Source organism: Arvicola amphibius, chromosome 3 (genome assembly GCF_903992535.2).
Source record: "Arvicola amphibius chromosome 3, mArvAmp1.2, whole genome shotgun sequence".
In the NCBI taxonomy this organism is placed as follows: Eukaryota; Metazoa; Chordata; class Mammalia; order Rodentia; family Cricetidae; genus Arvicola; species Arvicola amphibius.
The window spans coordinates 72,224,254-72,241,309 of NC_052049.1; the positions used below are offsets into that span (position 1 = coordinate 72,224,254).

At 51.9% G+C, this 17,056-nt stretch overlaps 1 protein-coding gene across 2 annotated transcripts; it reads left to right on the forward strand.

Moving 5' to 3' along the window:
* The first annotated feature begins 364 nt into the window (after positions 1-364).
* Positions 365-14,843, forward strand: LOC119810335 (putative GTP-binding protein 6). 2 transcript variants are annotated; one of them, XR_005284735.1, is made up of 11 exons: positions 365-704; positions 991-1,125; positions 1,436-1,506; positions 1,919-2,049; positions 10,001-10,071; positions 10,283-10,441; positions 10,692-10,900; positions 11,084-11,232; positions 11,747-11,899; positions 13,747-13,882; positions 14,422-14,843. XR_005284735.1 is itself a non-coding variant. In XM_038323764.2 (10 exons), the coding sequence occupies exons 1-10, from the start codon at positions 383-385 to the stop codon at positions 12,238-12,240; spliced, it is 1,524 nt and encodes a 507-aa protein (XP_038179692.1). In that variant the 5' UTR covers positions 365-382; the 3' UTR covers positions 12,241-12,451. The 2 variants fall into 2 exon arrangements, 1 of the variants encoding a protein (XP_038179692.1); XM_038323764.2 differs by lacking the exons at positions 13,747-13,882; positions 14,422-14,843 and adding an exon at positions 12,117-12,451.
* Positions 14,844-17,056: the final 2,213 nt, after the last annotated feature.

Genomic DNA, 17,056 nt, shown 5'->3' on the forward strand with positions numbered 1-17,056 from the left:
CTTTGCTGTTGCAAGTCTCCTGGACTTGGTAAGTATCCTCTACCCGGGACCAGAGTTGGACCCGCCTCCCGCCAATCAGAAGCCTGTCTCTGGGGCAGTCGCTGGGAGCCCCGCCCCGCCGCCTTTGAGCGCTCAGGCCTGCAGTCCTCTGTTCGGCCGGGCTCTGGCTCTTGCACCCCCCCCCCCCCCCCCCCCGCCTTGGCCGCTCGCCCCACCCCTAACGGCCCAGCCCCAGTCCCCGTTGCCCGTGCATCCCGGACGTCCTCCTGGGCTCAAGTTCTCGCTTAGCCCCGGAGTTGCTGCTCGCCGCACCCCCAGGCCCCGCCCCTTCCAGCTCCTCCCACTCCAGGGACCGCTCCTCTTTTCCGGTCACGCCCCCAACATGGCGGCCACGCGAGCTGCAGTACGACCAGCGCTCAGGCTCCTGTTTAGCCGCTGCCTGGCCCCTCGCTATGCCTCGCCGTGCCCCCCACAGCCGGCTCGCTCAGGAAGCATCGACATCCGGAGCTCCTACGGCGGAGTTAGGAGCGGCTCCCACGTCCGCAGCTGGGAAAGCGGGGCCGGGGTGGTGGGGGAGGACGGAGAGGAGCCCGAGGAGGAGGAGCTGCTGAGCCGGGAACCACTGCTGCCCGCTGAGGCCCAGCGTGTGTGCGTCCTGCATCCTGACGTCGGGGGCCGCGCCGGAAGGAAGGCGTACGACACAGGTCAGCGGAAGGGCGGGGGCGGGAGGAGACAGGCTGCTTGGGCATGGGTTCAGAAGGGGAGGTATGAGGAGGAAGAAAGCTGGTGCGGACTCCCTGGGAGGAACACAGGGGACAGGGGAACTACTATGGGCATCAGCGTGGAGGAGTTTTGGTGGGGCAGGCGGGGTTTGTGTGTGCTAGCCAACCTGGGATTCATCCGATCTGCCCTGGGGTCTTTCCGAGCCTCCCCAGGGTCCATGGGAGCCGCTCCCGATGGACGCCATCTACACCGTCTGTCCCCTTACAGAGTGTCAGGTGGCGGAGGCTGCCGCGCTGGTGCGCACATTGCATGGCTGGTCGGTGGTGCGGACCCTGGTGGTGCCCACGAGGGTCCCAGACAGCAAGTTTGTCTTTGGCAAAGGAAACTTCCAGGAGCTGACGGGTAAGTAGCCCGCCCCTTCGTTTGACATGCCCCCTGCCCAACTGGTGTGCCTGTGCATGCATGCATGTTTTTGCTATGTGAATGCGTGTGCTTCCCTCTGTGTACATCCCATTGTGCATATTTCTCTTTGTGCATGTGTGTGCTTCCTTCTGTGCAGTGTTACGGTGTTACTCAGCATGCACATGCGTGTACATGCCACTGTAACTTGTGCATGGTTCTCAGTGTGCACATGTGTGTACCTCCCTCTGTGTGTAGCATGTGTACACCCAGACTTGCCTGCAACTGACGGACCCCTCCCCCTACTCCTCAGAGAAGATCAAGGGATCTGTGGACATCACGTGTGTGTTTCTGAATGTAGAGAGGATGACGGCTCTGACCAAGGTATGGAGTGTGTGATTGTGACCCATGTGTGTCAATTCCACCCCTTCCCCTGACCCGGTGTCCTGACCTCACCCCTTCCTCTGTCCCCCTGGGTCCCACACTCCTGTGTCCTGACCTCACCCCTTCCTTTGGCCCTGTGTCCTATCCTATGTCTCTGCATCCCCCGACCCTCCTATGTTCCAACCGTTCCCTCCCTCTGAGCCCCAAGTCTCCTTCTCACCCCTTTCTCTATCCCTGGGTCTCTGACCCCTGTGTCTTGGCCTCACCTGTTTCTCTGACCCCAGGACCCTGACCCCTCTCTTTCCCCTGACCCACAAGTCCCAGCCTCATCCCTTACCCTGCCCCCTCTCTCCTGGCACCCATCTCTTAGCCTTTGCCCTTCCCCTGACCTCTTTTTCCCATTTCCTGGCAGAAGACCCTGCAGACTGCCTGGGGCGTCCATGTGTTAGACAGGTTCACTATCGTACTGCACATATTCCGCTGTAATGCCCGCACCAAGGAGGCCCGGCTGCAGCTGGCTCTGGCAGAGATCCCTCTGCTGAGGTGGGTTATACCTTCTCTGGTGGGTCACTCCTGAAATTACCTGGCACAAGTTAAAAGGAAACACGGAACAAGTAACAAACCCGCTTAGAAGTTAGGGGGTGTGCACAGGACTGGGAAGTCAGTGTGCAGAGAAAGGGAGGAAGATAGCACGTCCAGCTTTTAAAAGCTGCCTAGCACATGCGCACAGGGGGTTGACATGGCTACTTCATATGCAGATGACGGGACTCACGCAGATGTGCAAGGGCTTAGCTGAGTCATACATGGATGATGCAACCACACATGCTTACAAGGGCTTAGCTGAGTCATACGTGGATCACTGGAGGCCCTTTAACATCCCTGGGGGCCGTTAGGCACTTCTGCCTGAGGGCTTGTCTGCACATGCATGGTGCCTAGAACCTGGAAGTATCAGCCTTATGTGACTGACACGATTACATTCCACCCTTTTGTTCATTATAAAACCTTGGAGAGTTTGGGGTCTTTAATGGGTGGGAATGGGGTGTCGTCTCTCATGACTGCTTCTTGGTGATTTTGTGGGCATTGGAGAGTTGAGATATTTGACCATGTCCTGGGGTGGCTGATTACTTTAGTGTTTTTTCTGGGTTCTGTGGAACTAGCTGGCTGGCAGCTTGGACTGTGCAAGATTCTGGAAAGGCAGAAAATTATGTCTGGAAAATATTTTAGATCCTGGTGATTAAGGGAGGAGAGTCCCAAGATGGAGAGGTAGTTTTTTTTGGGGGGGGGGTGGAGGAGGGAATTTTCTAGGGGTTCTTGAGACCAGGAATGATAAGGAAAGAATTAAATAATACTTATTCTGGGTGAGTCTGGTACATTTAAGAAGGTCCAATTGGCTCCCTGAAGCTTATGAAAAAAATGTTTAAAAAGAAATAAATTTTAGACATTAAAAGCTTATGATTATGATGATATAGTGTTGCAATGGAAGACAGTGGGAAGAAGGGGGAATTATTAGAAAGGGGAATATTAGACCCCTTAATGTTTTACCTGAAGCAAATCTTAAGGCAGTTGTTCTCTTTAGCATCATGGTATTACCTTAACATCCAGGAGACACTGCTGCAGTCAGTGATGAACCTGTTATGTTAACATCTGTTTTGGGAGTTTTGGAGTTTGGAGCTGTGAATGTCCCCAAACTCATTATTGGGGCTGTGAATGTCTCCAAACTCGTTATTGTTTCTTACCACCTGGGCTTTTGGCAATTCTTGTACCTCTGGCTCTATGTTTAATGATGGTCCCTGTAATAACAACAATTAACTGGAAATTTAAGCATGACAATGGAGATATAGAGAAGCTAGTAAAGCAGATAGGTGAAAGAGAAAGAGAGTATATGGGGTTTTTGGCACAAGAGAGTTGAGTACGGTAATGAGACTTTTATTTTTCTGGAACTGGAGAAAGAATGGCTGATCTTGGTGCTCCCTGGAACTTAAGGGAGCAGGACTCTGTTTGAGTTACCATATATGAGGGAGTATCTTGAGCTGGAATAGTAAAAGGCTTAAGGTGGGACAGGTGAATCCATTGAGGAAGTCCCTCGAGCTTGGCAGCTGTGGGAATTATAAGAATTACTTTAAAGGGACCCTGCCATTTAGTGGAAAGGGGTGGGGGCATTGGTCGGGGGGAGAGAATAGTACCTGATCCCCTATTTTAATCAGTGGTGGGTATGAATTAGCACATTGAGACAATGAGTAGTTGGTCAAGTCCATAATAGGGAGTGAAGATGAAGTAACAGTGGAGTAAGCAGGTGATCAGGAAGGGGAGAGGTTTTAGATGCGAGGCTGGGGGTTAAAACTGGCCACTCATACATGAATTCAAAGGATGAGATGAAAAGGGGGCTTTTGGGGAGAGCCCTAAGCCTAAGAAGGGCCAGAGGCGAAGTTTTACCCAGTCGAGGTGAAGTTCCTGTGACATCTTAAAAAACATTTTTTAGGGAACAGTTAGTTTGTTCTACCTTCCCTGAAGACTGAGGATGGTATGGGATATGAAAATGCCAGGAAATGTTAAGAGCCTTAGACAAACTTTGAGAAATCTGGGAAGTAAACTCTGGGCCATTATCCAACTGAAGAGAGGTTGGTATTCCAAACCTGGGGATGATTTCTTGGAGAAGAACATCGGAAACTGTCTGGGTCCTCTTGTTAGTGGTGGGAAATGCTTCAATACACCCAGACATGGTATCCACCAAAACCAGGAGATATTTAACTCATCTGACTGTGGGCATATGAGTAAAATCCAGCTACCGGTCAGTTTCTGGTAGGGAGCTCCTGACCTGGTGGGTGGGAAAAGGGAAACTACGACATTTGGTCTTGGGATCTAACTTTTGACAGATTTTACAAGAGGCAGTGATAGCTTTTAAGAACTCTAAGTCCTCAGGGTGTGTTGGAGGTGAGCCTTGACAAAATGAAACAGAGCTTTGCTATTAGGATGTAAGTAGAATAGAATTTGCTGGGTTTCAGGGGGTGTCTGTGAGAATGTGGACTGTATTGTATGAACCCCCTGAGGTGACTGAGGTAGGTTTGGCTCTGGAATGCTGCTGTTCTAGCTGTTTGGTCAGCCCCATTATTTCCCTTGAAAATAATGGAGCTATAGGTCTGGTGAGACCGACAGTGAATAATTCCTATAGCTTTGGGGAGATGGGAGGCTTTTAACAGGTCCATAATGTAACTTGAGTTAGCTATGGATTCTCCTTTCATCATAAGCCGACGCTCCTTCCAGATAGCTGCATGGGAAAAGAGGATAAGAAAGGCATATTTGAAGTCTGTGTAAACATTTAAAGATTGTTCCTTTGCTAACTGGAAGACACAGGCAAGGACTATTAACTCAGCCTGTTGATTAGTGGTATGGGCAGGGAGTGCCTATGCCTCCACTACCCCAGTATCTGACACTATGGCATACCCTGCTCTATGGGTCTCTTCACATAAAAAGGAGCTGCCATCTGTGTACCAGGTATAAGTGTCCTGGGGCAATTTGCCCTCCTGTATATGTGAGGGGTGGGGCAGTAGATCCTCTAAGGTCTCTATGCAGGAATGAGATTGGGAATAATTAATGTTAGTTAATAGTTAATGAGGAAGGAGATTTGAGATATTAAGGGGTGGGCAGCATTGGAAAGTGAGTGTGGCATCTTCTCCTAGTGCCACCTGGAGTTTCTTTGACTCACGAATCAAAAACTCAGTGGTCTCTAAAGCACGTATACAGGGTGCCCAGCCCTGAGTGGTGAGGGCCAGCTTTTTTGACAGGTATGCTTCAGGTGCAAAGGAAGGTCCCAGCTGATGTCCTAGAATGCCAAGGGCATATCCCTCCTCCTCTGTTACATAGATGGAGAAAGGATGAGTTAAATCTGGGAGATGAAGAGCCAGGGCATAGATAAGGGCTTGCTAAAGTCTCTGGAAGTGTATAGTAATGGGATGGAGAAGGCGCTCATGCTGAGAACTGAGAGCTGCCTTGTATAAGGGGCGGGCAAGGGGAGAAAAAGAGGGGACTCAGGAACACAGGAAGCCAGCTATTCCTAGGAATGATTAAAAAAAACCTCTTCTTTTGTAGAAGGAACTACAAGGAACTGAATTAGGTTTTTTTTTTTTTCTGTCTAGGGTAATAGCTTTTGGGTTGGGGTAATAATTAATCCCAAGTAAGTGACTTGAGAGATAGACAGTTGGGCCTTAGCAAGTGAGATTCTATAGCCCATTTTGGACAGGAAATTTAAAAGAGTGGAGGCATCAGTTTTGCTGATCTCCAAGGATGGACAACAAAGTAAAATATCATGCACATACTGAATGAGTTTAGACTTAGGACGAGACAGTGAGAGTAGATCAGATGCTAAAGTCTGACCAAACAGGTGTGGGCTATTCCATAATCCCTGGGGGGTCCAGGTAAGCTGTGTGGAGAGGTGAGTGTTAGGGTCAGTCCAGGTGAGGGCAAAGATATTTTGAGATTGAGGGCTGAGAGAATAGAGATAAAAGCATCCTTGAGATCCAGAACTGAGATGTGGGAGATTCCTGTAGCAATAGTGGAAAGAAGTGTATAAGGGTTAGGCACTATAGGATGAAGAGGGGCCACTGTGGAGGTCTTGAACCAGGCAATAGGTTCCATTTGGTTTTTTAACAGCAGGTGTAGGAGTGTTAAAGGGAGAAGAGGTGGGGCCAAGTAGCTTTTTTTCTTAGAAGGTCAGAGATAATAGGCTTAAGTCCCCTAAGGCTCTGGAGAGAAAGGGGGTACTAAGCTTGGGTAATGTACTTAGTAGGGTCTTGTAATTGGATAATGATGTGGGAATGGTGTTTAGCAACAGAGGGGTTTTGGGTGTCCCCGACTTAGGAGTTCACCTAAGAGGCTGGTAGAGAAAAAGACACATTGGAGCTGGGAGGTTAGGAGGGTAGAAGGAGGAGGAGGGGATCTGTTGGTGAGTCTGGGGTAAGGTGAATGGAAGGAGCAAATGAAATGGAAACTCCTACCCTTGCTAAAAAAATCTCTTCCCATAAGAGGTACCGGGCAGGTTGGCATGACTAAAAATGAATGAATGAGATAAATACCCCTAAAAACACAGTTAAGTGGTGGGGTATGCTGAGGAAGGTAAGGCTGTCCCCCATCCCGACAATAGGGAAACTAGAAGGAGAGGTAGGCCCCCAGAATTCCCCCAGTACCGAATATGTGGCTCCAGTGTCCAAGAGAAAGGAGATGAGCCATCCTGATACTGTTATATTTACATGTAGCTCCCTGTTAAAGATAACAGCTGTGGTCGGGTCAAAGGACCCTGGGCAGCCTCACTCGTGCATGGCCAGACCTAGAAGGTCAAGTTGGGAATTTTCTGAGTTTGAGGTTTCCATGCCACTATGTTCATGAAGACAATCAACTGCCCAGTGACCTTCCCTGTGGCATCTTAGACAAGGTCTCGTGGGACCAAAATGAGGATTAGGGGATGCTCGGGCGCAGTTCTACCACATTTGAAACATGGGCCTTGTGGTTCTTGATCCCCAGGGGCAAGCGCACAGCACAAACAACATGGATTAGATGGTCTGTAACCTCGGCTGGTCGAAGGGCCATGGGTAGCACGTAATATTGATTGCGGGCTTTGTCATTTCTTGCATGGTACACCTTAAAAGCCAACTCTAAGACTGCGGAGTCAAGGGGCCTTTCTCTAAACATCTAAGTTTAGCCTTAATGAGAAAAAATATGAGTCATGAGTAACTGTCTGCCTTCCGTGGTTTCTGGATCTAAGGTAGTATATATTTTTTTCATGGTTTATTTTTTTTTATTTAAAAATTTCCATCTCCAGTTGGGAGGACCTTGGACTTAACATAAAGTAGTATATTTTAACAAGGCTTTAGTGAGGCATTCCAAAAATGCAGAAAGATTTTACTTCATATCTTGAATGACCTCTGAGACCTTATAGTTTACTGACTTGAGGGCAGCCTTGCAGAGACCTGCCAGCAGGCAAGTCAAAAAACAGTTCCTAGCTAAAATCCCACTTGGAGTGTTATAGTCCCAGTGAGGTTCCTGCTCGGGGACCACCTCTGCCCCCCGGAGGGTGTGTTGCATGTGTTTGATGAATCTTGTCCGCATGAAGTCTGGCCTGCTCCCAAACTCTCCTGTGCTCTTCGGGAAGTTGATTATTAGATAGGATCATATTGATAGCATGAAAGATAAGATTATAAAACTGGGTAATATATTGGAATTGTTTTATGAAAGTGGTAGAATTAGATGTATAATTTTTGGTCTATATGGGAGAGTTCTGAGAGGGAGAAGGGGATGTATACTCTAACCATCCATCTACACTGGCCACCTCAATGGGAGAACTGCAGCCGGCTTGGCATGGTGAGGGTTGGGTTCCATAGCAGCATGTGAGCTTGTGAGAGGAGGGGTAAAGGTGGGTGCCAGAGCTGGGCAACTGTGTGGCCAGGCACCAGAGAGGAAGAATGATCCAGTGGGGCTAATGGAGTAGTTTGTAGAGAAAGAGAGAGAGCCGAAGAGCCAGTGTAGGGAGGTGGCGAGGCAGCAGGAAGTAAAGGAGTGGAAGTATCTGTCTGCTGAGGTAGGGAAGGTGTAGATTTCTTAGCAGGGTCCAGAGCAGTAGCTGAAGGAATGGGGGTAGGAGCTGGAGGGATGGCAGTAGGAGCTGAAGGAACAGGGGGTGGCTGGAAGAATGACGTTAGGAGCTAAAGGAACAGGGGTTGAGGCTGAGGGAATGGTGGTAGGAACTAAAGGAACTGGAGGAATGTGGGTAGGAGTTGAAGGAATGGGGATAGTTGCCTGCTGAGGTTGAAAAGGTGGGGATTTTTAGCTGGGTCCAGAGCAGAGGTGGAGGATTCTCCTGGCTCAGATGGCATAGCCAGGAACATGTGAGCAGGTGAACAACTTGCAAGGACAGAGGGTTTAGGCTTAGAGCTTAGATAGTAAAAGGCTTAGATGTAAAGAAACTTCCATTTGCCTGTGCGCTGACAGTAGTTAGAAAGCTCCCATAGAATATCAGGATCAAAGGTGCTCTTAGGCGGCCACTTTAGATTGTTATCTAAATTGTAATGAGGCATTTTTTTTTTTTTTTTGAACAAAGATGGACAAGTGTGGGAATTTGTAAGTAAGGCATTAAGGCCTGGGGTTTCAGGGCCTCTGAAAGGTACCCCAGGGGGTGCTCAGATTGATGGGCTTGTATGGCTTGCTACATAGCTGGAACCATGAAAACCTGCCGAACAGTGACACCACAAGGCCTATAAAGGAACGTCTCCCCCTATAGGTGGGTTATAAATTGGCAGTGAATACCACAGGACCTGTAGGACAGTGTCCTCTGCCTACAGGTGGGTTGCTACAGTCTGACTGGATCTGGTTGGGGCGACTCAGAAGCCAGAGAAGTTAGAGGTTGCTCTGAGTGGCCATTCACAGCTGGGGAAAAAGAAAAGAAAAGAAAAAAAAAAAAGAGAAAGCAGAATCTGAGGGACCCTGGGACCCCAGTCATGGGAGGACCAACCCTGGGCTGTCGAAACATGATTTTAGCTAAGCGAAACAATCCAGAGATGAATGTCAGAGAAGGGCTCAACCGTAGCCTTGATCATGGTTGGGGACTGTCATCCCATTTCTAGGAACACCAGAAAATTTCCAGGAGCTCAACAGTCAATTCCTTGGGTTTGAAGAAATGGTTAAGCTGACCAGAATGGGGGAAACTTACCAATTGAAGCTGGTAGTGTGCAGAGAAACAGTGCTCAGGCATATGGAACACGTGGTTGTAGAAAAATGTCCGGTTCCGGATCCCGACCCCAGGAGAGTAGCTGGGGTACGAGAGCCTCCCGAGTCTGATGGCACCAATGAAATTACCTGGCACAAGTGAGAACGAAAAACGGAACATGCAACAAACCTGCTTAGGAGTTTATTAGGGGGGTATGCACAGGACTGGGCACTAAAGGAGAAGGAGGTGAAGATCAGGCATGTGCTAGAGCGGTTGCGGGACAAGCGGAGTATGCTAAGGAAGCAGTGTTCAGAGAAAGGGAGGAAGATGGCTCATCCAGCTTTTAAAAGCTGCCTAACACATGCACAAAGATGGTTAACGTGGCTACATCATACGCAGAAGACGGGGCTCATGCATGAGTGCAAGGGCTTAGCTGAGTCATACGTGGATCATGTGAGATCCTTTAACATCCCCGGGGGCCATTAGGCACTTCTGCCTGAGGGCTTGTTTGCACCTGAATGATACCTAGAACCCTGAAGTACCAGCCTTATGTGGCTGAAATCATTACAACCCCTGCCCAGGTGGGTCACCCCACACTCCTCCTCATCCAACACTCTTCCTCATCCCACACCCCCTCCTCACCCCCACATCCCCTTCCATACAGAGATACCAGCTGCACACCCCTTGGTAGTTGACACCCTATGCTGTCCAGTGTGCCCTAGGAGGGCTTGGCCTTGACCTGAGGACCCTAGTGCCAAAACTCACTAAGTGACACCTACTAAGCATGTATTTCCATCCCAGGTCTACCCTGAGTAGCTGCTCTGCACGACTGGACCAGCAAGGAAGGGGCTCACGGTACATCATGGGGTCAGGTGAGGGTGCCACATGGCCTCCAGTGGGGAACACAGTCCAGGGCAGTGGGAACACCAGCCAACCAGCTGCAGAGTTTCCCAGCTGTCACAATGGGTAACACTGGTTACATGGTGTCCAGTGGGAGATACCAGCAACATGCAGTGGGGTGCGCCCACAGATACACCCCTGCACCTGGCTCCTACATACCAGTTTGCATATCCATGTCCACAGGAGAGTCATCCACAGAGCTGTGCCAACGGGCACTAAAGGAGAAGGAGGTGAAGATCAGGCGTGCGCTAGAGCGGTTGCGGGACAAGCGGAGTATGCTAAGGAAGCAGCGCTTGCGGCGCGAGTTCCCCATTGTGTCTGTTGTCGGCTACACCAACTGTGGTGAGGGTCCCTGGGCTGCAGCACTGCGTCTCAGCACAGTTATACGTAGGTGGGTCCATGGGGTGCAGCCCCATCTCTCAGGACAGGGCACACGTGGGAGGGTCCCAAGGGTGCAGGACCCATATCTCAGCACAGGGCATGTATGGGAATTTCCTCAAGGTGCAGCCCCTGCATCTCAGCACAGGGCATGTAGGAAAAGGTCCCCAGGATGCAGTGTGTGTTTCCCATTCTTACATCGTGTCCCCTCCAGGGAAAACCACGCTCATCAAGGCCCTGACGGGGGAGGCCACCATGCAGCCATGTGACCAGCTGTTCACAACCCTTGATGTCACGGCACATGCAGGGTTGCTGCCATCATGCATGCCCATCCTGTACATGGATACCATTGGCTTCCTGTCACAGCTGCCACATAGCCTGATCCAGTCATTCTCCACCACGCTGGAGGACGTGGTGCATTCGGTGGGTATCCATGTGTCTGCATGGATGGGTACCTTGGATCCGCCTTTTGGTTAGGCCAGATGTACTGGGATCTACCCTCCACATGGACTTGGTGTCCTTGGTGTTCCTTGGGCTAACACTTCCTGTCCCCTGCTGCCCCTCCCTGTCACACTTCTGGCCCCTGACTGCTCCACCCCCTCACAGGATGTTATCCTGCATGTGAGGGACATGAGCCACCCCAACACAGAGCAACAGAAGGCCAGTGTCTTGTCTACACTGCGAGGGCTGCAGCTGCGGCCTGCACTCTTGAACTCCATGTTGGAAGTTCACAACAAGGTGGATCTGGTTCCTGGGTAAGTTGGGCAGGGGGAGGCATGTGTGTCACTGTTTACACTGCAGGAATCTTCATGGTGTCCTCACCGCACCTGTTCTCGCTGCACCTGTTCTCACTGCACCTCTCATCACTGCATTTTTCCTAACTGCAGCTGTCCTCACTGAAGCTCTGCTCACTGCAGCTACCCTTACCACAGCTGTCCTTGCTGTACCTGTTCTCGCCTCATCTCAGCTGACGACAGCTGTCCTCACTGCACCTGTCCTCACCTCACCTGACCTCACCACAGCTGTGCTCACTGCACCTGCCCTTACTGCAGCTATGCTCACTGCACCTGTCCTCGCTGCAGCTGTGCTCACTGCACCTGTCCTCATCTCACCTGTCCTCACTGCAGCTGTACTCACTGCACTTGTCCTCATCTCATGTGACCTCACCACAGCTGTGCTCACTGCACCTGTCCTCATCTCACCTATCTACACCACACATGTCCACATAACCTCATGGTTCCTCTTACCCACTGAGCCTCTTTCACACAGGTACAGGCCCCCAGGGCACCACGTCCTGGCTGTGTCTGCACTCCTGGGCCATGGGCTAGACAAGCTGAAGGCGACACTGGAGGAGACGGTTCTGCAGGCCACTGGCCGGCGGGTGCTCACCCTCTGCTTACGGCTTGGGGGACCCCAGCTCTGGTGAGTCACAGGGTGCTTGGGCAGTGGGTTGTTACATACACATATGCAGCTGATTCCCTGCCGGGGACATGCCCCACTATCAACATGCTTCCCAGCCTGCACGATGCTGATGTCAACTTGGCTTCCCAGCCTGCAACTACCCTCTGCCCATCACCAGGCACCACACTGACATCAGCCCACTTCCCAGCATGCACCACGGTGGTCTCTTTCTCTGCAGCTGGCTGTACAAGGAGGCCAACGTGCAGCAGGTGCAGGAGCTGCCCAAAACTGACATGGCCCATGTGACCGTTATCATCAGCCAAGCCACCTATGGCCGTTTCCGGAAGCTATTTCCTGAGTGACAGCCTGGAGTGTGGGGTGTGGATACAGATTGTGGCCATGGTGTTGTCCTGCCACCTTTTCTTTCCCAGCTGTTTCCTGAGTGACAACCAGGATCAGATGTGGATTCAACTCATGGGAGGTTGTTTGTGGATGGCCCCATGTACCCTGCCCCTTCCTCCCTCCCAGACTGACTGGCAGCTCATTAAAGCAGGATTTGCATTTTGTTCCCTCTCTTTGGCTGGCAATGTGTGGACTCTGTGGGGTTCTGTGTCACTGGGGAAGGGGAGGGGAGGGTCTTTCACTGGAGAAGGGAAGGGATGATTAGTGTCTGTGTCACTGGGGGAGGGAATGGGGAGGGTCCATTTCACTGGGGAAAGCGGGGGTAGGGTCTCAGTTGAAAATGGTGCTGTGGCTGGTCCAGAACAGAAGGACTGAACACTGCCCTCCCACAGCTCTCCCCCCATCACCTGTGTTCTGCCCCTCCATGTTCTTGGATGATACACAGATTTAATAGAAATGGGTTAATCAAGATGTGAGAGTTAGCCAATAAGAGGCTAGAGCTAATGGGCCAGGCAGTAATTTAATTAATACAATTTCTGTATAGTTATTTTGGGGGTTAAGCTAGCCAGGCGGCGGGATGCTGCCCTCACCCTCTACAACACTATGAAATTGATGCCAGCTCAAACAGGCCGCCTGCAGGGGAAGGGGGAAGGGGGGGGTAACGTCACAGCATGTGACTGAACAGATGACATCCCCACAGACCCCATATGACTGCCAGGTGACATCCTCACAGACACCCACCCCCATCTGACTGACAGGTGACTTCAGTGCCACCCCTTCCTAGCTATGTCCCAGGTGGCACCTGGGTGGCCGTAGCTCCTCATGGTCTCCAAGTACTAAAGAAGCACCTGCGAATTCATCTGGTCCCCCCCATCAGTAAAGGATCCCAGGCCACAGCTCCGTGTGATGACCACAGAGGTCTCATCCTCATAGGACACAATCACCTGTTGGCCATGCGCCCACAGCTGCCACAGCATGGGGATGTCCTGCATGGGAGTGAGAGAGAAGTTGATTGAGACTGAGGATTGGACAGCTAAGGGCCCACGAGGCCACACCCTGGGCAGCCATGGACTCCTTACCGCAGTGCCCATGCTGTTCTCACCCTGACATCACCCACTCATGCCCTCCTTACCCCACCCCACATGCCCTGCAGTGTCCTCCATAGCACAAATGGAGCACGTGTGGATGTCTGGAAGCCTTGGGGGTCCGCCTAGAGGCGGGAATCACCCGCTTGTGCCCCATGACAGGAGGGTAGCCCCCAATGAAGCTTCTAGGAGGGTTGAAAGGAGCTAGGGGGACATGGGCAGGACACGGGGAACCTGGGTTGTCAGAGACAAGGCCCTATGACCTGTGTGGATGGTCATGGGTAAAGGGTCAAGAAGAACTGACAGAGCCCACAAGGGACTGCATGGGGTCCTTAGGGCCAGCCCAAGTGCATGTGGGCTTTGACATGTGTCTGTTCACAGGGACCCATGACACCATGGCATACTGCCTGAGCCGGAAGTCCCCAATCTCCTGGGGAGAGTTGGCTGCTGCACCCAGCTGGAGCGGGTCACACCCTGAAATATGGGGCCCTTGGTGTTGAGATGGTCAGTCACACTGGTGAGTGGGCGTGGGGGAGAACCCGCTGGTGATGGGCAGGGCAGGGGGTTGGGGGAGGTGGTAGGTCACGCAGGTGAGTGGGGCATGAGGGAGGGCCCACAGGTGATGGACAGGGTGAAGGGGGGTGGGGTGGGGAACGAAATGGGACTGAGTCCCAGTGGTGGGATTAGGGTCCTGGTGATGGGCAGGTTGTGGGGAAGGGTTAGGGACCAGGTGATGGACAGGTGGAGGTGACTGTGAGTCCTGGGGTGCTGTCCAGGTTTTGGGGTGTCCTGGGGTGCTATGCATGGTGGTCACGGTGACACCCCAGGAATGAAACCTCACCCACCGTCTGCCCCAGACCCTTGATGTGACGAAGCAGCTGGAAGCAGGGGTGTGGTACCTGGATCTGTGGATTGCTCATGTACAGGGTGGCTCGCAGAGGAATCTGCGCTTTGAACACATGATCCCCCACCTCCACTGTGCTGGAGGTGGGGGGAAGAACCAGGGATAGCTGGGGGAAGGGTGAAGGTTAATATATGTCATCATGTGTCCCTTAGACATCCCTATGGCACCGTCACCAAGATCTCCAAGTGGCTGGAGTTGCACCCCCATGAGGTAATCATTCTGGCCTGCAGAAACTCTGAAGGATGACAGGAGACTTGCACGAGTACATCATAGACTGCATCAAGAACATCTTCAGGGACTCTCTGTGTCTGCGTGGGGTGAGAAGGAGGATTGTACGGGCTAGGGTGAGGAAGGCCTGGTATTTAGGTGTAGGCATGTGGCCTCAGGGTGAGGAGGACTTAGGCGGGTGGACATACCATGTATGTTGGGGGACCAGAAGCAACAGAGGAGGACTGGTGCAGGAGAATTGTCTGTATTCTGTCAATCATGTTTTAAATAAATGCTGATTGGCCAGGCAGGAAGTATAGGTGGGAAAACCAAACAGGAAGTAGAAATGATGCAAGGAGAACAGAAGAATTCTGGGAAGGAGGAAGCTGATTCCTCCCACTCCTGCCCAGATCACAGAAGCAGCAGGATGTGATCTGCCCCGCTGAAAAAGGTACTGAGCTACATGGCTAACATAGATCAGAAAAATGGGTTAATCAAGATGTGAGAGTTAGCCTTTAGAGTTTCACTAAAGGCTAGAGCTAATGGGCCAATAAGCTTATAATTTATAGAGGCCTATGTGTGATTTTCTTTGGGGCTAAACAGTTGTGGGGTGCGGGGCGGGACAGAAACCCCAACAAACAAGCAAACCAGCCCCTCATGTTACAGGGGACACCAAGTTGGGAGATACGGATGCAGTGAGGGGGGACACAGAGTAAGTGGGGGAGTGTAGTGAGGAGCTGTGGGCAGGCCTGCTTTTCATCCTGCCTGGCTCCTGGCCACCGGCTAGCTTAAAACCTGAAATAACAACACACAAATTGTATTCTTTTAAACACTGCCTGGCTCATTAGTTTCAGCCTCTTACTCACATCTTGACTAACCCATATCTAATAATCTGTGTAACACCACGAGTGGTGTCTTACCAGGAAAGATTCAGCATGTCTGTCCTGGTGGCTGGCTTCACGGTGACTGTCTCCCAGAGGAGAGGCATGGCGGTCTGCCCCAGAGATTAGAGGCATTGTGATTTATCTCACTTAGGAGAGGTGTGGCATCTGACTGAGCCATCTACCTCACTTCCTTCTTCTTGTTCTGTCTACTCCACCCACCTAAGGGCTGGCCAAGGCAGTTTGTTTATTAGCCAATGAGAATCCTCCATCAGGGGAGCACTGAGGCAGTTGGGAGGCACAGAGGAAGTATTGGAGATACTGAAGTAACTGGGGACACCAAGTCAGGGAAAGACACCCAGGAGTGGAGGAAGTCTGAAGCATCGCAACCCGTGTCCTCAGGACACTCTACATCACTTGTCATTCACCAAGCTCCGCACTGGGTGCCGAGTAGTCCCCAGTCACCTGCAGTCAGTGAACCAGGTGTTCCTGGGGTTTCAGTGGTGGTCAGGTGTGTTTGCCCAAGTCGGGGGAAGATAGGAAGGTGCAGAGGGTGGAGAATGGTAGCCGTATCCCTGGTCTCCATGGAGAAGCACCTGGATTCCAAAGCTTTTCGCACCCGCCCCCCAACAACCTTCGTGACCATGTGACCACAGCCCCTTCGGTGCCCACCTGCCATGAACCTCCCCGCGGGATTGCCCTTGCCATCACTGAACCTGTTGTCTGTCCAGCTGTGCCACCCATGTTACCTGCTGTGAATCCCAGTCCAGGAGGTCCAGGCGGGTGCCAGCAGCCACCACTTAGCTGCCCTTTTCCTTGCAGCCCATGCAGTGTCCTGGGGTGCCACACACCGTGCCCCCGTGTCTGCGTTCAGTGCGCTGGCACTCAGTTCGCAAGATTCAGGCAAGGGGCAGGAGGTTAAAATACACAGACACACACAGACAGAGACAGCGACATGGGTCATCCTTGAATTCCCCAAGAATGCCCCCTTTATTGTGTTCAGGGGCAGATTATATAGAGATAGCCACGCCCCAGCCAAACCCACCAGAAACCACTCTCCTGCCATCAGGAACTCCTGAAGTTTTCGTGCTCAGAACAGCTGTAGGCACTCAGATCAGGGGATTACAAGAAATTCAGGATTTGGGGTCTCACTGCTCTCAACACTGGGGGGTAGAGTGTCGTGTGGCACAGACTGGGTGGGCAAGTGGCCTTGGATGGGGTGGGTGAGGGGACAGACGAGGTGGGTCAGCAGCTCCACGTCCCAGGGCTCCCCACAGGGCCCAGGGCTTTCACCCAAGGCCCAGGACTCCTCCCCACTGCTCTGAGGTCCAGCACTGCTCCCCCAACCACACCTGTATCTCTCACTTTCCCAGGTGCACTCCCCTTCTCCCAACCACACCTGTTGCTCTCCCCACCCAGTTGTCTCCTCCCAGCACTCCCCACTTCCCTACCCCCACACCGATTGCCACTCTCCCAGATCCCCCCCACACAGCCTTTGCCCTTACCCAGCTCACCACCTGCACCTGCCCACTATGCGGGCTCCAGTGGCACAGTCTGTGGGTGGATGTCCACATAAACTGGTTGCCCTGTCACCTCCTCCCACACAGGACATTCACCCATCCTTTGCACATCACACATAAGACACATGCACAGTCCAGAACATTCATAACTGCCAATGACCAAGAAGGTTATGTCGAAT

Coding starts and splice junctions, on each gene's coding strand:
- LOC119810335 (XM_038323764.2), top strand. CDS start 383: ATGGCGGCCACGCGAGCTGCAGTACGACCAGCGCTCAGGCTCCTGTTT. Junction 705..990: donor AAGGAAGGCGTACGACACAG/GTCAGCGGAAGG, acceptor GTCCCCTTACAG/AGTGTCAGGTGGCGGAGGCT. Junction 1,126..1,435: donor AAACTTCCAGGAGCTGACGG/GTAAGTAGCCCG, acceptor CCTACTCCTCAG/AGAAGATCAAGGGATCTGTG.